The sequence below is a fragment of the Pseudopipra pipra genome, chromosome 5 (genome assembly GCF_036250125.1).
Source record: "Pseudopipra pipra isolate bDixPip1 chromosome 5, bDixPip1.hap1, whole genome shotgun sequence".
NCBI classification, from domain to species: domain Eukaryota; kingdom Metazoa; phylum Chordata; class Aves; order Passeriformes; family Pipridae; genus Pseudopipra; species Pseudopipra pipra.
Window position 1 is genome coordinate 41,549,314 of NC_087553.1, and position 25,713 is coordinate 41,575,026.

Here is a 25,713-nt window from a genome sequence, read left to right on the forward strand (position 1 = left end):
GTTTCTTTATTAATTTAGGGGAGAAAATAAGGGAACTTGGCCAAAGTTCAAAAGGACACTACGCAAGCTAGACAAAATGTTCCACCACAATACCAACTCAGCACATACACTATTAATCCACAACATTTCAGTCAAAATCCAATAAATCCACACCACTTAAATCAACATCAAATCCCTCCAGCTCCAAGCCACCCAAAGCATCAAGAAAGGAGCAAAGAAATAGAAGCAGAGGGAGCAAAAAGAGGGAAGGAGAAGGAGGGAGAGATCATTGAAACTTTGTGGAAGACCGGCTCTCACACCTCCCTGGAGGTATTTAAAAGCTCTGTAGATGTGTAACTTAGGGACACAGTTTAGTGAGGACTTAGCAGTACTGGGTTAAGGGTTGGCCTAGATGACCTTAGAAATCTCTTCCAATTTAAATGATCCATGATTCTATGATTCTACTTCTGAAGGAGCCCATATCCTCAAGCCCAGATTTGGAAAATATTTTGGTTGTATTTTAATTGACACTGGCTTGAGTGCAGTTAAGCAGCCAACTATCTGGAGGAATTTGATTCATTCCATCTTGACTATAAGATATCCTCTACTTTTTCACCAGTCCATGCCACAGTTGCAGCACACTCTGCCCGTGTGGGTAGCACAGGTCCTCAGGCTTGTCTAGGGACTCCATCTGTACTTACAGTCCAGAGAAAGGAGGCTGTATCAGTGTTCAAACACACTGCTTTCAAAACAACTAGCTGCTCACTGTCACCTACAGACAGCCACCAGCTCTTCAGTATCAATTTGATGTATTTCTGATGTTTTAATTCAAATTATTAGTAAGTCAGAATGAACAGGACATGAAAAGGTATCTCCTACCCACTTAGTGGTGTGCTAAGGAGAGAAGGCTCCAATATTTGGGTGACTGATCACCTTCTCACTCTCCTTCTAGCTTCTGGATAAGTTCTATTACCTGGACATGACAGGTGAATTTGAGCTTTTGGCTGATATTAATACCCTATTCTGCAAAAAGAGTCATTTACCAGGACACCATAAATTTGGTACAACTTGTTTGCTGGAATTCAAACTGACAGGTTCTGTAGCTAGCTGCAACTTCCTAGATAGGTGTACAGTATCCTAGACCAAAGGAAAATCTACAGATTGTGGAGAAGTGGTTGAAGTTTTGATAATTGTTACAGTCCTGTATTTTGACCAGAAATGAAATTAGTCTAAACCCCTGTATATAAAGATTTATTCCATACCACTGTCCATTGTTCTGCATTATTACCAGGCAACAGGGTTATTACATAAGATTGGGATTCTTAGGTTAACCTTAGAACAGAAGAGATACATTTTGGTTTTAAAACATATTAAAGAAAGGAGAAAATATATCCTTTCTGATCTGGTAAATTGCTACTGCACATATTCATCAAAAAAGAAGACAACTTTTTAAAGAACATTATAGGCATAGCATGAGCCAGGTAAAACCAAGAAAAATCCAAATTAAGGCAGGTGCTGTGTGTTCAGCTAAACCGGGGATAGATAGCACATTAAATCTTTTCAAGAACACCAGAGGTGAGTTGCCCTGCTGGGGAACAGCCACATCCATCATGGGCTGACAGCCACCAGCAAGGATAAACCCAGCCACGGCTCAGAGAGCTACTCTGCGGGTGTCCCCACACTAGACCATCTGTTCCAGCTCTGGTGGTGACTCCCACTCTGCAACAGCTTTGTGCCGTGAAGATGCCAAGTCAGCACCTGCACCAAAACATTGCCATAACTCAGCAAGAGAAGTTCCCTTCTGCAGCACACCTGCAGCTGGAGCTGGGGTCTATGTGGCTTTCCCAGCATGGGGTCAGGACTTTAAATGTGCCACTCTGATACACTAAAATTTGGGGACCTTGATTAATTTTTAGACTTTTAGATAAGTTATACCAGTAAATACCAATAAACATATACTGTAGATTTTGCTGTAGTATTCACTCATATTTATATATTCTTTCTTGTATTATGAAAAATAAACAAGTCAGTCAAGGTGTTAGTCATTACACATGCTTTATTTTATACAAGTGAAAGGATGACATTAAAAGAACACAACAAACAGGTCATTTTCAGCATCATTACCTCCCATTGTGACATTCTTGCTGGGGCAGGGGAGGAGATGGAACTGTTTTCAGGCTGTTCCGTGTAATGCTTTTTTTATCTGCTCCAGTAATTGCTTTCAGGTGCTTTTTCTGTTGTTGTTTACTTGAAAGGGTGCAGATCTCCTCTCTCCTGCTACAAAGCCATAAATAGGAAAAACTGTAAGATGAGCAGACAAAAGCTTCCAGCCTCTCTCTCCCCTAAGTGGCTGCTTGCTCATGTACCTTGGGTTTTCCTGGCTTCTGCCATACCTTTTTCATTGCCTGGAGAGAAACTATGGAGCAAGAAGGAGAGGCGATGCACTCCGGATGACCAGAAATATGCTTCTCTTTCATTGCCTCAGTCCAAACCAGTCCCCAGCCATGGCAGGAGTGGGAAGTCAGGACATCACATGGAAAAACCTGCCCTCACTTGTGTGGGGGCAGGAGGAGGTGCAGCAGGTTCAGGTGTTGCCCACCCTCCCTGTGGGTGAGTGCTGTGGGTGGACTTCGAAGATGATGTGCTCAATTGCCCTTTCCCAGGACCCCTGCTGCTCCCCAGCCAGGTGGCATGGGCTCTCCTGTATGTAGCATGAGGCATCCTGTCCATGTCTGTGGCTAAGCCCCAAGGCATGTAGCAGGAATAGGGGGTTAGCCTGGGCAGTGGGAACACCCCCTCTGGGCACAGTACTCCAACAGTATGTCCCCCACCTGGCAGGCTAACACATCCATCCAAATTTGCACATGTGCACCCAGCAAACATGTTCTTCTAATACCTCCTTTCCTCCACTCCCTTGCCACCCCCACTGCCTGTGACTTTCTGTAGTTACTTGGATATTGAATTAGAAACATTTAAATATACTCTTTGATCCTCCACTAGAAATGGTAGCCCAACACATTTGGTTGTTGGCAGATTGTGGGGACTCTATTCACATGCCTATAAAGAAAATATCTATCGTTTTGTATAGAAATCCAGCTGTGTTCACACACGTGCCATGGCACATGCTGCATTGAAGTGTGATGACAATCACAACTGAAAACACAAGATGCTTTCAGGGCCCTGTAATTGAAGCAAAAGAAGTAAAGGCTGTGCTTAGAGTCCATAGTGATCAGTACCAGGCCATGCACTCCACAGAACGCTGCCTTGTAACTGGCAGCATTTGACAGACTTTCTAATTGGTTTCCTGGGCTGGTGGCTGCTGCTTGTACAGAATTGAAAATCAGAGCCATATAGGGCCAACTGAGTGGCTGAAGTCTGTGCTGCCCAAGTTAACCTGCAGCCAAGTGGCAGCAGAGGATCCCTGAGGGAGGTGAAGCAGGGGAAGGAGGGCTGAAAAGGGTTGGCAACCATCTGTGGCTACTTGGGAAGGTGCCTTGTTACATTAGTGCCCTGCACCTCTGCCAAGGGATGGGTGCTTTTTGCTGGCAGCAATGACTTCTTCACATGCCAGTGTCTTCTTGGGGGCATGACTTTTAGTGGAAGTCTGAAGGCCAGTCCCACTGCTGAAGCTGCCTGGAAGTCCCCACTCCAGGAGCCTTGGCAGGGATGTGATTGTTGTGCCACCAGCCATCATGAACCTGTGTAATGGGGCTTTTGTATTTCTTATCTTGCCTTATTTGGCTTTCCACAGGTGTGTTTACACTTGCCCTCTCCCTCTTTCTCTCTTTAAATACATGCCTGTACATACCCTACAAGTATATGTAGACCAAAGCATACCCGTTTATGTACTGTAGTTGTGATATTGTTGGGTTATTCCCCTGGATTAAAGGACTACATGCTAAAGATGCCCATATATGCTTGAATATTCATGCAACCCTTTGATAATTATTTACCATCAGTCTGATGGGCTGGGTTTGATTTTCTGCGGCAAAATTTCAGTGTCACCAACTTAAACTTGCTGTCCAGAGACCAAAGAACTGAATGCCCCATGTCAAGCAGCAGGAAGGATTAACCTCTCTACTTATCGGAGTTTACCCAGGCTTAAATAAAAGAGCTTTACTAGAAGAGCTGAAACAGAGAAGGGAAAAACAATAAAGCATCAGCTTGGAAAATGTGGTGAATCTGCCCAGACTCAGAGAAAACTATGGAGAAAGTTGCTCTCCTGCACCTGAAATGCATGTGGATTCAGGGAAGATTACAGTATATTCCAAGAAAAGTACTCACACCCTTATGACTTGGCAGAAAGGCCTGAGATATCTATGTTGCTATTTTTATTAGATTCAGCCTAATACTATCTTGCCACATACTTGCTGCCATTAATCTCCTCTTTCTCCACAACTTCTTCTCTACCACCCCTTCACTCTCCAAAACTTCCCCAAAGTATTCCAGTTTTTTTAAATAAGGAGCAGAAACACGACAGCGGCTCTTAGAGACATACTTGGTTGGTCAGATATTCCTTCCCAGAAACTTTCCTCATGATCACTGAGCCCAAATCTTACTCTTCTCACCTCTGCTGGCCCCTGGGGTTTCTGGGACACAAGCACTCCATTTCTCCCAACTTTTAAATGCAAGATTTTTTAAAAGAAAAATTCCCAAACTTGATTGTAATTAGCAAAGAAATCCCAGCCTGAGCAGTTGGACTCCTATGCTCCTCTGCCACTGGCAGGGGTCTGTCCTGTCAACAGACAAAAGTTTGAGCTCTTGCCCTTTTAAATCTCCCAGCCCCCAGTTCAGCATATGTATGTAAACATATATATACACACATATATGTTATCAGGGAGACCATGGGAGAAGGGAAGGCAACAAAGAATCTCCCACTGCCCTCCACTTTGTGGGTACACTGAATTCAGGGAAGAGATTCACCATGTGAAGGACCCTAACAATTTTAAACAACTAAATGAGGAACACTGCAGAGAGCCTATGTGATTGTCTAAGCTCACTTGCATTGTAAACTACATGCTCCTATGCCTTGGAGTGTCTCTAGGGAATCTCCACATTGGGATGAGCCTTATTCTGAAGGTATGACCAAACTATGCCATCTCTGCAGTTCAAGACCTGTCCAGAGAAATGCGATCTGGCCCCAGGTTTGAAAATAACTCTGCTAGCCAGAGATATACTAAGATGTGTCCCTGTTAGCTGGCTTTAGCAGAAACCACAAAGCTAAGACAATTCTGATTCTGAATAACACAGGACTAATTTTTTCCCTATATGTTTTCAGGATAGTTTGAGGTTATAAAATACTAATTCTATAAAACAATATCAGTCTTAACTTGTCTGTATGTTCATAGAGGTGTTAATTTTTTTTTATAATTAACAGGAACATCAAATCAAGAGAGCACTTGTTTAACATTTCAACACACTTTTGTCTGAAGTGATTCACTCAGCTTGTTTTCCTGGAGAAGGTGTTTTCTGGGCCTGTAATCCCCTAGGTATGTGTTTCCTCTTCCAATACTGAACTGGAATGGACGTATGGAAAAAAATCTTATCTTGTTAAATAATACCTAATACCACACCCAGAAAAAGTAATAATGATTTGGCACCTCTCCAGCTATTAATGATTTATGAGCAACTAACCCCTCAATATGCTGAGTTTTCATCCTTCTTCAGTACAGGAACAAAAAGTCCCCGGGACACAAACTCATTTGCCAAGTTTCTCAAGCTCTGCATCATCATGGCTTCCATAGATGCTCATTGTAATAACAAAAATCATGGTGTATTCTTTGATATTTATTTGGATATTTCAAGCAATTTCATAAGGTTTCTTGCTCTTTCTCCCTTTCTTTGGATTTTTACTTCAATGACAGGTATGAACTCTATGCATAATACAGGGAACGTATTTAATACACAACAGTTGTTCTCCCCGATGCAAGTGGTTTCTATAAAGGAACCATCCATCACTGCTATATAATAAGCCATACCTTTTCCTGAACTGTCCTTCTGAACTGACATATGTGGGGATAAATAATATCCACTATAAAACAGGGAACATGCAAGTACTGAAGTTACTCCTGGAAGAGTTACTAATTTGAGATAAAACTATTAAAAGTGCCCAGATAACTTATGAATCCAAATCTCATTTTCAAAAAGAGATGAGATCTAAAACAGTGAAAAGATGTAAATGGCTAACCAACATAAATAACCTAAACTCTAATGTGCCTACCCCAGACTGTTTTACCTCTTCAGCCCTTCTCCTTTTGCATACAAGTTGCACACTCATACTTCCATCAGTGACATTCCCTGGACTTGTAAATATCCGTATGGTCATCTCAGGACTTTTGAAGATCATTCTTACTTCCTGCAGAGGTTAGTCTCTTTGATACATCCCCCTTCTCCCACTGGTGACTTATATAAGAATGTCTATGACTGTCCAAGAGCCATAATGTGCTTCACTGCCCACGAAACCTACATGGTTCCTAACTACTCAGGAACTGGTGATTGATTAATATGTCAAAACCAAAATGTATAATTAAAATATTTTTGATTCTGGAAATTTTTGCCATACCCGAGCTGAAGCTTTCTTGTCAGTCTTGCAGGATCAAGCTGCTGTCCCCCGGCAGCAGCTGACAGACAGCACATCTCCGGACCAGGAGCTGCAGCTCCCAGGCTCTGCAGCACAGCAGGGCACATGGCTGGTCTGGAGGGCCATGAAAGAATGGGACCAAGGGGTTTATATGTCACACATCACATAAGCAGTCCAGGGAATGCTGCAGTCACCTCTGACGTCACTGCACTTCAGACTTTGCAGCCACCTGAGAAGAACCTCTCCCCCCCAGTCCATGGGCTGCATCTGATTTTAGAAAAGATGAAAAATAATTTTTTGAGCTTCCTAGAACAAAATATTTTCAGAATTTCATTTCCACAGGAAAGGTAAAACTTTTTCAGGCCCTGTTCCAATTCAGAACAAAAACTGTCTGAAAATGTCAGGATTTCCCACAGAAACAAAATGCCAAGTTTTGAGCTACGTTTTTTTTAAAAAATCTCTTTTTAATTTGAGTCCCAGAGCATGAATTGCTAAATATTCTGTGGAAACTGTAGTTTCAAAGCTCTTGTTCCTTATGAGGATATTTCAAATTCCTGCACCCACATCCTTGACCTGGAAGTCACTTCATCCATGTGCTCCTCCTTCTTGATTGTGTATTACACTACTGTGTTGTAGGGTATTTCTATCCAAGTGTGGAACTATGATTAGGAAATAGAATGGCAGACTATCTGTTTAAACTAAGTGAAATGATGTGATGCAAAGTGAGCAATGTGTGACAAAAACATAATAATGTGCAAACAGAAAGGACCTAATTGTGTTTCTCTGATTACCACAGGGAATTGGCTACACTTTTCCTGGTAATATAGAATGATGAAGGATGGTCAGGTCCTTTTGTATGCATGGGTTTCTTAATTTCTCCTACCATGGACTGTGGCTCCCTAGCAATTGGTGTGGGACCTGATCCTCTGCTGCTTGTTCAGGGACTCTCACTTATTCCTCATGACACCACTTAGGCTTCATGGGGATATTCACTTACCGCACAAGTGAGCCTGCTGGCCTGCTCAGAGAAGAGTGGGGATGGGAAGTGAAAGTGACGGAAAGGTGGAATTATTAATTTCTAATGCTCTGAAAAAACACCAGTTTTTAAAAGCATAGAAGGCTAGAAATAAACAAGACATTACAAGCAAGCTACATCCTTTTCATTTCAAAGATGTTGCCTGAAATTTTGCACATTGTCCTTCGAGGTGGCAAAAAGCCTTGGCTTCTCTAGCCTTCCTTCCCCAACAGAGGAAAAATCTGCTCTGCCCAGCCCTGCAGAGACTGCTCTAAGGAGTCAGTGAGCTGCCATTTCTTCTAGTCAGTGTGGACTCCAAACACCTCCTTTCCACCTCCTCTATTTTCTTCACACTCCTTGTTCTAAATCCTTGTGCTGTGGTCTGCAAGATAAGAACCTGGAGATACAAATGCAGAATAACTTCATCCCACCTGAAGCTACAAAATTTTTCTTTCTCCTAAACTCAGGAAACAGGGTATTCCAGTGGAGGACATGAGTCTCACCTATTTATTATTGTTGTCTGGACATAATCACATGCTTTCAGTGAAGAAGACTAAGATTCTTCCTAACAGGCCTTAATTCACAGCTCCTTGATACCTGGAAGTGAACAATTCTGCTTGCAATAAAAAATAATCTCCCAAGAGGACCTCTGATCTTAAAACAAATGCTGTTTAATTCACCACTCATTAGGAGTGTATCTGGATTGATTTATTAAGCACTTCTGACCCCAAATCTTTTGAACAGCATTCCTTCACGATTAAATAGGGAACGGATTTGGGCAACACTTCTGGCAGGCAGACTGGAAGAACGCAAGTGATTCCTAAAAACATTACTATCGTGTAACTTAATGAAAATATACTACATGTTGGCATGCACTTGGCCTAGACCCGAATGGATATGTTTTCCAGCCAAGGCACTGGCAACTTCTGTAGTAAATATGGCCAGAACAATTCATTAATTATACATTTGTGGTTGTTCCACCTTTGTGTATTTTAGAAATACGCAGTCACATTCAATCCATCAAAAAAAAAAAAAAGGCAATATCTTTGGGTCCAAAGGAAATCAATGTTTATGGTAAGTACACAACAGTCTATAGCAGCAGACAGTATTATACCACCTAGGGAATTGGTTTCTACTTTCTGCTTAGTATTCAAAGAACAGAGAAATGGATAAAACTATCTTGAAAGTCTTTTATTAGTGACTGGCTACAGACAATTGCTTTCTAGTTGAGAAAAACAAACTTTCCTGCTAGTTGTACCCAGGTAATTACAAACATGAAGCGACTTGGCCGCTGTTCTTTGAGCATATAAACAAAACACTTCAAACCTTCCAATAAGAATCAAGAGTGAAAAATACAACCTCCTGCTCTATACCTTCCCATCCTCATTTGGTTGTAAAAGCAGTTTGAAACCATGGTTGCTGCATGGAATAGGCTGTTGGCTGCATGACTTGTTTGGCCAACAAAGGTATATGCAGCAAATCTGGTATGTGCCTTCCCTTCTCTTCTGGCTTCTGGTTAACAAGAGAGTGCAGTATCTGGCTTGTCTCTCCCTGCAGAGATACAAGAGCAGAGAACCTGCCAGAATATTTGCATCTACATAAATCACTAAGAACAACTGTTGCTTTAGGTGCCAGTAGAATGCTAAGCAATACCATCAGGTCTCATGACTTCATCAGAAGATTCCTAAAAATGTGAGCTATTATCTTCAATCAGACGTCCTGCTTGCAGGAGACTAAGCGGTCTGACTTTAGGCACCTAACTCTCCAAATCAGATGTCTGTTTCTGGTGCGTTTTCTCCGTTCTTAGCAGAGTGCAAGGGCTCCTTCAGACAGTGAACTAGATGACAGAAGAAGCCAATAGTGACGGATTACGGTCCTGAAGTCAGTTCCTGTTGCCTGAAGTTAGTAAGAACTGTGCAGAAAAGACCTACAAAGACCTGCAGAAAAGACAATTGAACACTGTCAAACACAATGTGGCAACAGCGAGGATCTGACAACAGGGTTTTCTGTGGGGTACAGGCAGGTTCCTATGAGCCAATTCCATCTGGAACACATAGAATCACGGCTGTTTCATCTGGTGTCAGAAGGGTCAAAGAGCAGCATCCCTTGCTCCACGAGCACCCACACAGCTGGGAAGGGTGAGCTGGTGGGACAGGTATGCACACCTTGCCAGGCTTCCCTGCACATAGGCTCCTGAAATTGGGTCAGGTTGTCCTCATTGAAACATTGTTCCCAGAAGAGCTGACTCCTCCATAGGTGGTTTCCTAGAGCATCCCCCATATGATGAAATTGGGCATGGTCCCAGCTGCTTGCTGAGGCGGGTGCCATGAGAGCAGCAGCCTGATCCAGTATGGTCGGCAGGCTCTCTCCTGAGATGTGAGCGGGAGCCTCAGCGGAGAGGAATGGAAACTGCCCATCTCCAGGCACTGTCTAACCCAGGGAACAGGACTTCTCTGCAATGTAGGTCGCAGCAGAATCCTTCATTCAGTAGGACCAACACATCTGAGAGCAACACAAAGCCATTGATTACCTTTCATTGCTAACAACTGGAGATAGAAAAGGCTTTGTATCTTACACATCCTCGCTGAAAATGCATGGAAAGTTTGTTCACTCTTCTGAGACCTTTCCAAGGGGCCACACAAGTGGCAAGCTGAATAAAGCCAGACACGGCCAGATCTGCCTTTTGCTCGGGCCTTCTAGATAAAAAAATATGTGGTACATGAAAGAGCTCTTTGAAGTGACTGATGTTGATGCTGCAACACATTTGGATGAGCGCAGAGAATACCATGGCTGATGGTGTCAGGGGGGCTCTTCCTCTTCATGAAGGGAGAAGCTGAGGATATCTAAGAGCTCTTTCCAATATACTATGTGTCTATGTTTAAAGGACTGAGTAAATTTAGATTCTGCTGAAAAAAGAGAAGAGTTCATGATGTGGGAGGGAGGGTAGAACAGCATCTGCTGATGTGTAGTGGCTCTGTGTTCTGCCTCATAGTGCGGTTGTCTCATCGAGCCCACTTTTCCCTGAGTGGCTGCTACAAATTATTCTGATGGCAGAGGTAGTTTTTGACATTGGAAAATGTTCCCTGTAGATGGCAGTGAGTAGATTTATTTTTAACCAAAAGAAAATTTGTGATCTAGGGTCTCTGGAATAAAACACACAAGCACCTACAGTAGGTGGTATTTTTACATTCAATTCAAAGAGCTACCAAATGACCTTTCTTCTCTTGGTGATGAAACAATTCAGTATGTTTGAGATGGGGTTTTCCATGTATATTTGTTGTAAGGTAAATAGACAGAAAGGGAAAAAGAGCATCATGAAAAGCCAATAAAGAGAAAAATATCAGCTTTGTGTCATGTGCAGAACCACTGCAAAATCCACGTCACAGAACAGGCTGAGAGTTTGTGAGTTGGTAGAACTTTTATCATCTTACGGTATATTTTAAGCATTAATTAGAAAACAAATGTTTAGTGTCAGGCTAAAGGTGTAACAAAGAACAAAATCCAGTCCACTTGCTCCCATTACACTAAGAGGCATTCACATCACCACCCTGTCCCAGATGAACCCCTCTGGGTGCTGCTCTGCTTATTTTAGGTCAGTCAGGTAGAGGAGACCAGAGGCACTCTCTTCTGGGAGAGCAAAAAGTGCAGAGGATTGGAGCTGGGGTGACCTGACAAGGTCCTGGCGAGGAAACAGAATGGTGCTTGTGTGGGAAGACGAAGCAAAAAATCCGAAGACTGAAGGAGTTACATGGGGTCATCATTGAGCCCCTTACCCCTGCCATCCTCCTGTTTTAAAAAGGGAAAACTCTAGGGCACAAAGCAAACCAAACATGAATCCAATCTGTTCACTTGGAAACTTTTCCCTGTTCATAAAGTCATGAATAGTTTTCAAATATTCCTGTGTGATTAAAAAGAGGAAATGCAAATATTTTATAAGCTTTGGGTTATAGAATTAGGCCTTTAATAATTTTACTTGGATTTATAAGCCCGATCCTGTCCCAGTGAACATGATGGGAGGTCAGTTATCAAGCCACAGGGGGCAAGATAAAGCTCTATATGAGTTCTATTTTTTACTCTTAGTCTTATTGGGCCCAGCCCAACTTCAGCTGAAGTTAATGAAAAGACTCCTGCTGACTTTAATGGGAGTTGGATTGGCCCTATTGTCCTTTGCTGAGTAAAGTAATTTTAAAAGGTCAGGAGGTGAATTAAAAGAAAAAGAAACAACTACATCGAGAAGCTTTATTCAACGTGCTCACCTTATAAAGCAGAAGTGTTGTCTTAGCTGGTGAGAGTAGTTCAAACCAGTCCTTGTAGACTCTGCAAGGATAACAAAGTATGGTTTTACTCAAAAAAACAAGTGGAAATTAAAATTGCTAAGTTCCGATTTAATGATTTCCCAGTGGCTTCTATCTGCTCAATTTACAAATAAAACAGACACCAAAGTTAGACCCTAATCTCAATGAGCAACCTTGTGCTGGTGCAATTGCACTGACTTTAATGGATTTCTTGATGCTTCAGTGGATTTCTTCTTGACTGACATGGGTGAGAGAGCTAAAAAAAGATGTGTTTCTAATTGCTGGGGCTACACTTCGACTTGGACTATGGACCTCTTGCTCTTCTTTCAGGACAGTCACTCCTCCATCTACACCTGAAGCAACTTGGTAGTCAAAATGACAGGGAAGAGAAGGAGGATTGGTTAATCAATCTTTTGACTGTGTAAAAATGAGCACAGTTGCAGCTGATTTTCCAAATGCTGCCTTGGCTCTGAAGGACTAAGACAAAAAAAGAAAGAAAAACCTACACTTGTGCTCTGTGAACCTTCTGGGTTTTGACTTGCACTCTGGGTCCTCTCCACCTCTAAAAAAGCAGAACACAGGTTTTATTACCATATTCAGCAGAAAAAAACTATCAAGTGAAAAGTTGCAATTTTTACACAATACCTTTTCAGAGTCCAGTGGCATTGTAAATTATAGACCCATTTCCCTCGGAACAACTCTCATGCTCTAGCTGTCAGAAGATGCTTCGACAATCTGCTTCACAAAATTTTTCTTTTCCTGATTACCCCATTAGCAGGGTGTGTTTTAGGATCCAAGGGGCACAAAGCATGCTGAATTTCTTGGGAAATCGCTGAAGGAGTTTGGTTTTGAATTCTTTGTATTGTCCTTGCAAAATATTTCATACTGTGAAATTCAGACAGTCTTCTCTGATACAGGCTGTAGCAATAGGAAAATTAAAGTCCACCCCAATTTGGTGTGAACACCCCAGACCCCGATTTATTGCCATTTTATATATACAAAAAAATCTCTACCAAGCTGAGATGAATCAGAGCCATCTTCCCAGCAGATGGCTAAAACTAAAGGGAGAGAAGGATGGCTTCATTGGGCTAATCCAAGAAAGGGAAAAGCCCTCTGAGCAGTTCCCTTTCCAGGCAGGTTAACAGTCCCCCTCTCAGCAGGTTCTGAGCATCAATGAACTAACCCTTTCCTCCAACCTCACCTCCCACTGGGTAGGAATTCAGTGCATGAGCTGAGGTCAGTGTTAATGCCATCCTTCTAAAGGCATCCAGCTTTCATTCACAAAACAAACCACTTTACTGACTTCAGAGAGAAAAGGAAGTAACCCAGGAGAAAAAATGCATAAAGATTTTTCTATTAAGCAAGAATCAGTTTACAGTATAATAGCAGTTGCAAAAGGGTCAAATCAAGCATCGATATAACATATCTTTAAAGCAGCTTCTTAAGTGAGAATCAATGAAAGATTATTTTGCCCATGTCTCAGCTTAATGGCACACTTACAAAAATAAGATGAGAAACTACAGCTGCAGTGAACACTTGTGCTGCCTGCTGCAGTTTACAGAACAAACATTTGGGATCTATCTGGCTAATCATGATATATTTTTCATGTGATCATCTGTTTATGCTTCTTTGGTTTATATTTCTTGGGACTGGGCTGCAAGCCAAGGGGCTGGGGGCTGGAGTCAGAAAACACCCCCCAGTCCCATGGGACCCTCACAGGACCCTCAGTCACAGCTGTTCCAGCCCCACATGGGAACAGGCCCCCCCCTACTCCTTCTGCCCATTCCTGAGGATGCAGTGTGCTTGTAGCTACATGGCTTAACCCCTGCTTTTCTTCCCTCAGCCCCTTTTGCACTGGAGCCACAGACTGGGTTCACATCTGCATATGCTGTTTTGTGCCCATTTTAGCCAAAAAGCTGCATGGTGCTCTGGGGTAGCTCAGCTGGGCCACTGACAGAAACACATATTTCTACACATTGTTTCCAAAAAAATTCTTTTTTTTCTTATGTGGCAGCATAAGGGACTTGCCATGGTTGGCCACTGAGCTGGGAGAGCTGCGGTGGCCACTGCTACCATGTCCCCAGAGGCTCTGGACTGTAGTCCCTGCACCAGACCATCCTCTCTTTCCACACATGACTCCCATGGCTGTTTTACCAGGCAGAAACCTTCATCTTTCAGCCATGGGCATCCACAGAGGCTGTGCTTTCCATCACACCTTGTGCCTCCCCATCCACAGCCCCACAGCCAGCTTGAGCCCCAGGGTAGAGGACTGATTTCTGCCCTTGCAGACCACAGCCAGTAGGACCAGGTTGCCCCAGTCAGAGGCCACCACAGGTCAAGTCACCAGTGGTGCTGCTCACGCCCAGTACAACCCCCATGGCCTCTGCACACCAGACTCAGCAGGTGCTCCTCTTCAAAGCACAGGCGCAGCAGCAACCCACTGCTAGTTGACAGTCAGATCGCCAAAGCTGAAGAAACAAAATCAGGGTGAAATTTGGGCTAAGTAGCTGTTAAGATGCTGGGAAGAGGCCGGCTGCATGAGAGATCTCCTACTTCTCTCCCATGGAGGGAGCACGGCTTGTTCAGAAAATATTGAAGCAGATGCACTTCTGTTGCCATTGCAAAATACAGAGGTTAAAGGAACCGGAAAATAAGTCAATGATGGCCCATGCCTCCAGCTCAAGGCTAGGATAAATTTTAGAAGTGTCAATGCTGCTTGCAGGGCCTCCAGCTGTGATGCAGCAACAATGGGGTCCTCTCAACATCACAGCACCTGTCAGGCATTGGCAGCAGGTGAGAGGGTTTGGAGCAGCACTTTCAGACAGTTCTAGTTTTGGCAAAGGAGTAAGTTTCTTTGAGCCCCCACCCAGAGTGGCTGGGAAAAGTACAGCAAGGAGAAGGAAATGCAGAATGAACCCGGGTAAGGCCACAAACATACAGCTCCATAACAGTGACCCATGCTGTACCTGGTTACTCCTATGATGGTCACTGAAGTTACCTACTTTCCTGATTAACAGGCATATAAATAATATCATGTTGCTTCTTTCTTCTCTATCAGTGGTCACGCAGCAGCCCTGCAGACGACCGCAGGCTTGCTGCACAAGCAGCATGAGGCCCATGGTGGGGTTGTGCCATGTGTCCTCCAGAGGTGCTTGCCCCATCTCAGCCAGGCTGGAGTCTCATGGGGTTGCTGGCTCTCCCGAACAAAACTTTCAGCTGGACCTTGCCCTTCACCACAACAACAGCTGTAGACTCTGTGGGTCCTTCTGTGCACACAGACACTGTGCCACTGAGAGTCTGGCATATAACAATGGGGGCTGTTATGTCCTGCCTGCTGTCCCAGCACTTTAGGATTTTGTGGGATGGATGTCACCTCTGTGCTCAGAAGGCTGTAAGCTGAAGTAGTTTCATCTACCCTGACTCCTGGCAGGATTTGAGCCACAGCGGAAAACAGCTCCTCCTAACATCCCACCACTGGAGAGAAGGCAGTAGAACTTGGCCTGCTCATCTGGGGAGAAATGCGTCTGTTCTTTTCAAATGCCTCAGAGCTGAAAACAGGTCCCACGTGGCCAGGTGTGATAAAGGACAGGTGCCTGGGAGCCTGACTCACAGGGCCCTGCAACCTCCATGGCTCCTGGCACAGCCTGAAAGAGCAACAGTGCATGCCAGACTGTCATGCAAAGCCAAAGGATGTTAAATCCCTGGCTGAAAAGGGTGAGTGAGTGTTTCTCTGTGCTGTCTCTACCTCCCTGAAGATGTTTACTTTGCTCCTTGTGCTTTCCCTCTATTTCCTTCCTCTCCACTTTACACCACTAATACATTAAGCACAGACTAGCAATGAGACAGAAGAAATGAAAATGCAGCCTTGGCAGCAATGAAGCTGTGCTAGGAGGAAAAGATTCAGGTAGGATGGGTGGCTGAGGGAAGGGAGCAGTGTGCTTATCCAGCTGGTGGGTCCTCACAGGGAAGCCCAAGAGCAACAATCTCTTCCTTCTTTACATCCCCATGGCATAGCACTTCAGTCTGTGGGAATACTGCGCAGATGCAGAGGATCAACGCCATGCAATCAATCCTTCGCAACCAACTGCCAGCAAAATTACCAGAATGTGTCCTTGCTACTACAAAGAATAAGACCAGGAGGCACATTGAGGGGCACAGTGAGGGGCACACTGGCTGTCAGAAAGAAGTCCCCCTCATGCTGGGATGTCCCAGTTCATACACTTTTATAAAGAAATTCCTTTTCATCATGGTTAAAGTTGGTTACACAGTGTAAATCCTCTTCCTTGTTCACTAGCATCACTGAGTCTTTCAGACAGAGCCTGGAGTCCTTTTGCCTATGTTGAACATGTTATGTCACATGAAGGGTTGGGGGAATGGCTGAACAAGAATAGTTGGCTGCCAGAGAGGTTGGTGGTTGCTGCACAGGTAATTTTTCCTTTCATCAGTCATTTTTAGGCAAGCCAGGATGTTCCTTTCTCTCAAATCTGGATCTAAAAGTACAAGCCACAGACTGCTTAATATTCTGGGTGTTGAAGAAATTTCACATTCCTGCAGTGGAACATATACAGAAACTCTTTGTAATATTTGAGACTCTGTAATACTTGAGTGGGTTTAAATTTTCTTTCTCTTTTTACAATAGCAACATGAGAAAGCATAAAGCCTCACATATCTGATGATTGCACAAGTGGGATTTTTTTGGGGGGGAGGGAAATAATTTCAGTCTGATCTTTCTTCATTATTTTTATTTAACTCTACATTCCTTAGTTCAGCTCTACTCAATGCAAAGTAGAAATAATGAAGTGGCCCTTGTGTGAGGAACAGCACTTGGAAGAGACAGTTCCTTGGAGACTACAGGTGCTGGTGGCCTCGTTTTATAGGACGGCGACTGATATCCACCAGTGTCTGGAAACACCAAGTCTATTCACGTGAAAAATATATCTCATGTGAAATATGGGCTTTCATGGATCATCTAGTAAAGGTGAACGTTTTTTATATCATATTGCACACTAGGAAATAAAAAGCAAACTGCACTGACAGGATGCATTGACAGAGCCCTTTCTATAGCAGATTTTTATGTGTTTTCCAGAGTCTTTAATTCTCTTACTTCAGAGTCCCTCTCACTGTGGATTTATGACATGTTTCCTCCCTCTCTTCTCCTCATGTGTTCCCCCACATCTCTTACTTGAACTACTTTAAAGAGACACATTGATGCATATCCCCGTGATGAAAGCGAGCACATAGCTCTGGACCCGACAGAGTGTGTTTCTCTGCAGCATGGTGACCCCGGACCCGCCAACACACACAGTCAACAACTGAGTGCAAATGTAGCAGACAGAGGGACGTATCCCTGGCAGGGAAAGGCCATGAACTGGGAGGTAGAAAGGCTTGGCCTGCACGGACCAGTCAAGATATTGCTCTATTACAACCCTTTGGATGCCTACTTGGGGCTGTTGGGTGAAAAGTAAAACTCTTACTGCCATTAAGTCACAGCCCATGATGGCAGCAGTTGGAGAGTCCCCTTTGGAATAGTCACCCTCTGATAGGTAACTTCTGATACCTGACATAGATGTACTCACCTTAAAAACCCAAAGCCACTCCACTACCTACCAATGCTTTCACCAGTGACACACATCCTGCCCCCACAATCTCCCTCCATGCACTTTCTCTAAGCCCAGACTGCACCTGCTTGCTCACCTTTGACTAGCAGCAGAGCAAGGACAGCATCCAGAGTCAGGAGCCAAGGGTCTCCCCTGTGTGGTCATGCATGTGTGGGGACTAAAGCAAGGATGGTGAATTAAAGGTTCCCCTCTCTTAGCATTACTGTCTGACTGACCTCAGATGGCTCATAACTGCTTTTGTGCTCTGGTTTTCTCCTACATAAACAATATGAGTCTACCTGTTCCCTGGGGTTTTATTTTTTTTCCTTTCTCTTTGTGTTTCTCCTCCATTCTTATAGATTCAGTTCAATTCCCAAGAGCATCCATATTTGCTAATGCTTTGAGACAAATTCATTTAAAACACGCTTTGAAGTCCCTTAGCTTCTCAATGCACTGCATCTCACAGAGGTGTGAGATCCTAGCACCAGGTCCAGACTTACAACTGAAGTATACCAAATGCTGTAAGAGATCACTGTCTTCTCCCCACTGGTGTTCATCCTTCCCCTGTCTAGCCCAGGGAATCTTTTTCCTTTTGTTCTCACTAAGAAATGTTTATCCTTAGGGCAGCCTCCCATCTCTCATCAAAAAGTGAAATGCTGAACCCCTTTTCAAATACAGTGTTTGTCAGTACCCCTTCCTGGGATGTCCATTCCTGGGCAGCCTTTCCTATGGATGCCTTGAGCAGTAGTGATCACTCATCCTGCAGAAACAGGCAAGCAACTCGTTGCCTTTGCCTTCTGCTGGGCACAAGCTTTTGGAGGATGTGCAATTATAAGTGATGTATTAATCTATCTTTAAAATTATTTGGCTGCTTCCTGCAGCTTTAGAGGCTGCACATAGTCTGGCTACATCATCACAGGAAAATTGCTTGTTCTGACCAGTACAACCATAAATTAAATCTCAGCTGTTCTCTGTGTAAATGTGTATGTCAACACTATGTAATGTTATAGCTATTAAGACCCTTTTCAATACCACTAGAGTAAAAACAGTTATTTTCACCATAACACTTTTAAAATAATTCTGTGAAAATACATAGATCTGCCTCTTGATCTGCTTATAACAGCCCCTACAAGAAGGTGTCTCTAAGGATACTAAAGTTTTTCCAGTGTTAGCATGACTCTTAGATCTTGCTATCTACTGAGATTAGGAAAGGGACTGTTTTTTAAAGAGGGCTATAGAAAATCATTACAAAAATTCAGACCTGTGAGGTCACGCTCTTCCACACCTTTGCAAAACATTATGCATTTGGATTAGTTCAAACATTTGTCACCTGGAATAAAAATATTAATTGATACAAACAGTTCAAAGAAAGGCTTGCACAGAACTCACCAGCATTCCATAACATTCTGCAGTACTGAATCTCACAGAGTAACTCAGTGTTGCACAGAAAGGTTCTGTCTCTTGCTTCCACTAAAACCTCCTGCCTGGAAATTTTACTGGGTGCCTCTAGTTTTTGTTCCACAAGAAAGAGAGAACCACTGTTTCCTGTTCTCAACATCATCTTACAGTAACCTGGTCATCTGCCAGGATACTTTGGATACAGACAAAGAAGTAAGGTTTGAGATGGAAACAGTTAAAATCTCATTTTGACAGCTGCAGAAGCAGGAAGCAGCCTCTTAATTTGGAAGTGTGAGAATGAAGCCCACTGTACACAGAGAGGTGGGCATTTCTGCAACTTCTCAGTTTAGACATAGTCCCTCCCAGGGGCATTGTTTCCCACCATTGCATTGGTGTAGCTTTAGAGTAGCTTTTTGGGAAGGTTCCTTAAGTTAACCCTGACCTAGAAAACACCAGTCCAATACTATAGCTTTGCTCTCAGCTCAGATCCGTGTGAATCGTGCTTGGAGTTGAGCATGTTAGAAAAAAACACAGAAATGAGAGGGGGCCAACCCCTAATTCCAGGGAAGTGTCACAGGAGTCCTATCACCATTTAAAGTCACCTGCCTTCCAGCCCTCACCTTCACAGGCATGCTGGGCACATCCTCTCCCAACCCAGGCCTTTTTTTTTGGGGGGGGGGGGGGAGGGGAGGTTTGAGGTTTTGGTTTACTTTTGAGTATTCTGCAGCTGAGCTTCAGTCTTTGTTTTCTCTTGTCTTTTTCCATAGAATACTTATGCTACCAAAAGACCCACGATAAACCTACTTTCGAAGGGACCTTAAAATCTGAGAGACTGACAGTCTGCCTGAAATCTCTTAACTGCATGAAGGCAGTTGTCACAAAGGCCTCTTTGGGCAAAGGCCTCTTCCATGCTTCTTGGCCAATTAAAGCTGGATAAACACTTATGAAGTCCAAGAGACACATTTCTGAAGAGTTTTCTAACAGATAGCAGAATTTGTCACAGGACAGCAGAAAGAGCAAAGTGTAGGGTCGCAGAGCACACAGCACTGCAAAGAGGTTTGCAGGATATGGCCCTCAGGTATGAGAAATTATATTTTTGCCACATGCAGCTGAGGAGTCTCAAGCAAATTTGCTCTGCAATATTGCTCATACAAATGGCATAGGGCTGTGGAAACATGGAGGAACCATTTCTGCATTATGCTGTCAGCTGGTGAGAAATTTTGCAGGAAAGAAAGTGCATAGCAGCTCCCAGCTGCCCTAGGCTACAGGCATCAAACCTGCAGGCAGCCTTGCTGACACTGTATAATTGTCCACAGGTAGGGTAGGCTGAATGACACCCTTTGAATCACAGAGTTTCATGTCTCTGGCAAATGGAAAAGCAGACATCAATAGATGATGAATATAGTGAGAATTGTATTCTAATTGGAAATAAGACGTATATTACCTTGTACTGGATCAAATAACATGAAGGATTAAAATGGTTGTGCTGAATAATTGAGATCCCAGTTGTATCATTTTTCCAACCATTTTAAAGTTATGCCACGGAACCAGAAATATTCCACTAATAAAAAAAGGTTGCTCATAGAAGGGAAAAATATCAAAGAGCCATTAGCGAATAGGAACATTAGAAAGAGAAGCAGAATTTTCCCACTCCTCACCCTTTTGTATGTGCTTTACCTACTTTGTATGCTTTGATACTTTTATAAAATTATTTTATTTTTTGATAAACACAAAGAAGTTCCTGACAAGCAGCTAGTGTACTCGTGCAAACGCATCAGATGTATGGTGATGCTGAAAATGTTCTTTACTTTTCCACCCCCGTGATGCTGCATGCATATGTGATGCTGTGCAGTTAGAAAGAATTGACAAGAGTAACAACTACATTCAGTTGTAAACTGCGGGTTCAAAGCAGGAATATTCATGGGCTTTAAGCTAGCTCCATCTGAAGGATCGCTTTCTAAATTTAGGCATGAGTAAACAAATTCCTTCCTACTGGGACTGTTTGTCCCCAGTGCCATACAAAGCAAGGAGCTGTAACCACAGGCACATTCGAAGCCTCTGTGTCATATAACTAGTAGCTTGAAATTCAGACTACAGCCTCTTTGAAAAGATAGTATTTTTCCAGAAATATTTATTTTAAGTTTAGAGCTGTTATTGTTATTTCTTCTCAGTGGTGTAGAAGTCCAGTTGGAAGAGTTTTCTTTCCTCTCCATTGAGGCTGAAAATTCCTGGAAAGCCATGACAATATTCAGCATTCATGATTACACAGACAGACATATTTCATGAAAATTGCATAGTCTTTTAATACAGGATTATGAATGAGCTCTAATGTTGAAATTATATTAGACTGGATTTCAGAACGTATTTAACATATTTCCATACAGCAACCTTGGGATGTCTTTTCAATAACAGTGATTATTATGGGCAGGTTGTTTTTAATGAAAACATTAGTTCAAGGTGGACAAGGCTTCCTGAAAAATGTTGTACATCTTTATGGCTGATGTTTTAGTTGTTTTGAATTAACTTTTTTCACAGCCAGAATGAAATGTTTCACCATATAATTCTTCATGCATGTCTTCAAAGAAACCTGGAGACTTTGACATGAATTTTTGAAACTGTAAATACAATCTCAGGCATGAAAACTCTTTGTGAGCTGAAGGTGAGCATGAAAACTCTTTGTGAGCTGAAGGTGAGCATTTTGTCCCAAGTTATCCATTATCCTCAAAATATAAATATTCTTAGCTAATGACTGTTTTTTAAAAACACTGATTGCCTCAGGTGATTCAAAGGCATCTCTAACTACCACCCTGTGAACAATCCTAGACTTACTCTTTCACAGCCCACTCTGACTGCCCAGCCCACAGGTCTTGATAAGGACAAGCTGTTGGATTGAGTGGATTTTTCTTTGTATAATGACAAACACATTAAAATTATGCATTTCTGAGGACAGCATATGCATTTGGAAAGCAGAAGTCAGTGACTCGTATTTGAGATCTGCCAGTACTAGCAGTTTCTCTACCTGTCCTCGTGGCACTGATCTCCTGGACCAGTGGCTCAGCTCTACCATTTTGCCCATTTATCCTTCCTTACAGAAAGCAATAGAGTTCATATTCCTTTTTTTTTCTGGTTTTAAATATAGTTAGTTTGGATGTATCTACTAGATAAGGCCCAAGGTAACTGAGCATGCCTTTGGTGATTCATGTGGTTGTCTCCTGGGGTTGCTGGACTTGTTCTTCCACATTCACTCACTGCCACTAAGAGCACATGGACTATTGTGGTACACTGATGCTGTCTGCTATTTGCCTCTCTTTCACACTGGTGTCAGTTGGAAGTAATGCTACAGCAAACACTTAGGTTTTACCAGTGTGAGGCACTGAAAGGCTTTCCTTCAGTCATTAGCAAGTTTGATAGCTCTCATTAGTCTAGTTTAGTCACTGGAGAAAAGAGATGTGTGTTTCCTACACCGGTGGCATAAACATTCCCTCAATTTTATACTGCTGGAAGCAATGTGTATTTTCAGAGCTAAAACAGTAATCCATTCACAGTGCACTTCTGAAACCAATCCTATTTTATTCATCTCTCTTAAATGGTCAAAACTGTGAAACTGGATGCCATAGGCTCTATACTCCTAACACCTAATAGAGATTCTTTTAAAGGATGTTTTGAAGACATTTGAAATAGGAAGCTCTGTGCCCTATTCTCACTGCTGTTGTGAAACCCTAGACGAGTCCACACAGATGTGGATTTTTATTGCAGTTTAACATTTCTAAACACCACGCTGCTTAAGAATTGGCTGAATCATCCAAAATTGACTTTTCCTTTTGCCCTCTAACTTGACCCACAGAATGTATCTACTAATTAAATGTCAACAGAAAACAAATGTCTTCACAGAAGTAAAGTAGTTATCTATAGCAATTTTGGTTTGTGGTGTAAAAGCTGGGATGAAAAAAATAATCCACATACAGAAAGTCACATACATTTTTAAACAGTATATATAAACTCATGCATGGCCACCCAGAGAGGGATAGAAATGCCTGGAGACACATGGTTTCTCCAGAGAGGATTCAACAAGGTCTAGGAGACCATGCCTTTTCAGCCAAGCTGTCCACACATATAAGAAATCCTGTACTCTTAGGAAAAGTGGGCTTGGCCGGTTAGCAAGGAGAAGAAAATCTGTGCCTCAGCTGATCGAGTAATTCAGAAGGGAATGCACTGCAATTCAGAAGGAAAGCAAAACTGTGTCTAAATGTATCTCTATTTGTACTAATAGTAGGAACCTATCACACTGGGGCTTTTTTTGCCACTCAAAATCAACTTCTCAAAGAATAATTTTTCTCTTTTTCCACTAAAGACCTAGAAGAAAATCTGACTTTTAGAAATCTACATCACCTGAATAGTTGACTCAACTGAAAGATGAAATAAAACATCCAAAGGGAAGAGGAAAACCTACTATCTCACTTGGCATCTGGGTGTAGGAAAAGTGCTGCTCCACTATGACTAAAACGCTTTTAGATGTAACCCACCACTGAGCACTGCCTCAGCCTTTCAAATCACCTTCCACTGTAAATACTGACTGCAGTCAGTGCAAAATATTTATTCCTGTCATCTGAGGATCTTCTGCATGCTTCGAGGTATCTGAGTTCATAAGTGAGAATACCAAATACTATTCCTGCTACATATACGTCAGTCAGCTCTTCAACGCTCTCCTTCTGTGTCATGGTGTCCATAAGGATGAGTGAAGCTGCCCTCTGGCCAGGCTGATGTTTGGTTTAAAACACCAGATTTGGGTGTTGCTAAAAGCACCTCCCACTACAGATGTCCTTGTTTTCCAAAGTAAACAGTCTCTGGCGTCTTGTGACCTGAACAGCTCACAGTGTCTGACCTTGAAAAACAAAAAAATATTTTATTTGAAAAGAAAAATCCGCAGTCTAAATTATTTGAGGCACTGCTTTCATTCCTCAGCAGGATGCTGAAATGCCCAGGCTGTGGCAGGAGCTGCTTATACGCCACAGACATACATAGGAACGTATTTGCCCTCTAATGATATATTAGGCAATGGTTTTGAGTTGGCAGGCTACTAAAAGCCCTAGCCAAACAAAGATAAAATTGTAATTTATCAACAGAGAATACTGAATTCACAGTCACTGGTGACTGCTGGGACTGATGGTAGCCTACAAAGCTGAAGTTGATAATATAAAGGCAACAAATTCCAGATACTGTTTAGACTTTCTTCAGCTTTGGGGAAAAAAAACAACAACCTGTTTGGATTTTTTTCCCTAGAAACTGTTCAAACTAGGAACAAGAAAAATTATCACTTTTCTCAAAATCCTGTACAACAGGGCTTATGCAGCAAAGGTGTATGAAAATACTGTGATTGCAACTACCTTCTGCAGCATGTAAAGGAAGGTATGAAAACGAGCAGTAGAGATGCATGCAGAGAGGCAGCTGGGGTACTGGCTCACTGATGAGTCAGCAGTGATGAGCTTTAGCTGGCACAGACCTCTCTTTTGAGAATTTGGTCCACGGTCTTTAGGACTTACATTCTCTGTACTAGTTATTTGGAGGAGTAGGATTTTCCAAAAGTACCCCGTTCCTATCAAAGATTTTGAGGATTCTTGAAAATATTTTATCTCAAGTATGTTGGGGAATCTTTCTCTGTAGTCCTTTCCATCCCTTCAGATTTATAGGAGCTTTTTTTCCTAAAGTCAATGGCGTTAGACAAATATCAGAATGAGGTTAAGAATTAGGACTTATTTTTACAGGGTTTCACAAGACTGTTATTTTAATTGTCCTGCCTACAATGCCACGATGAATATCCATGCAGTTTAAAGTGAACCAGAGGGGCAAACAGCATGGGGCAAAATGCAAATTCTTTTTTCCCCTTCCCCACCCTCCAACTACCCTTCCATCTCCTGACTACTCTCTAGATGGAAACCAACTGTTCTTACAGCAAGGAATTCAATCTCCTCACCAGTTGCAGCATCACTGAGGGATACTGCCACAGTGATTTCTGTGAACAGGTACCAGCAGTAACTAATTTCACAAAAAAACAGTGAACAGCTAACAAATCACTAGGGATGCTGGCTGTTACAGACCCAGGGCAAATGTGAAGTGGTGCTCTGGAGGTGAAAGGATCTCTACACCATTACAGTCCTTCGAAGTTTCCCAGTCCCAGGAGTGTACTTCCATGAGAAGAAAAAAGTGTTTCAGATCACGCCAGATATTTTCTGCACTATCCAGCAGTTATACCTGAGGATGTTCTCCAGATGTTCAGATGTTTGTATGAAACATACAACAATGAAGTTGTAAACTAGAGGAGACAATAACCAAAATGCAAGAACAAGGGCTTTAGGATGGCCTGGAAAAACATGAACATTAACTAGTCCACACAAAATATCAACTTGTTCACTTTAACAGGCCAACAAAGATGTATTTTTTTTGTTTTTCCAAATAACTGCTACTTTTCCCAGCAAGTGGACACACACAACTTGTCATGGTTCTTATATTGCCAGTAGGTGATTGCTTGTATTTTGGGGAACATATATTCCTTCCACTTTGGCATACAAGAAGTGAGAAGTACAAGGCCTAAGACAAGATGAAGCCACAGTCCAGATAGCTTTTATTCTACAGTGAAAAGAAAATAATAATATACCATTGTCTGGAATGCCATCTACTCAAAAACAAAACAGAAGCAAATCCTTGCAATAACTGAAAATGGAGGGGATGGAAATGGATCTGTTGCAATAGGGCAGTAAAATTCCTGGCTAAAAGAACTTAGAACACAGTCATCATCTACACTAAAACTACAAAGAGAAGCAACTGAGAATGCATTGGCTAAGACATCTGCAG

General features: G+C 42.6%; 1 protein-coding gene across 9 annotated transcripts in view; it reads right to left on the reverse strand.

Annotated features, from left to right (window-relative positions):
* Positions 1-2,017: 2,017 nt before the first annotated feature.
* MSRB3 (methionine sulfoxide reductase B3) overlaps positions 2,018-25,713 on the reverse strand; it is a 110,255-nt gene continuing 86,559 nt past the window's right edge. The window contains exons 6-8 of one of the 9 annotated variants that reach the window (XM_064655756.1): positions 12,376-12,431; positions 11,831-11,891; positions 2,143-2,256 (exon numbers count right to left, since the gene is read on the reverse strand). In XM_064655756.1, coding sequence (XP_064511826.1) covers positions 2,224-2,256; positions 11,831-11,891; positions 12,376-12,431 — 150 coding nt within the window. In that variant the 3' untranslated portion in view covers positions 2,143-2,223. Of the gene's footprint in view, positions 6,674-8,744; positions 9,512-9,546; positions 10,077-11,830; positions 11,892-12,375; positions 12,432-25,713 lie in introns of those variants that run through there. The other 8 variants (XM_064655760.1, XM_064655753.1, XM_064655758.1 and 5 more) reach the window with 8 other exon arrangements.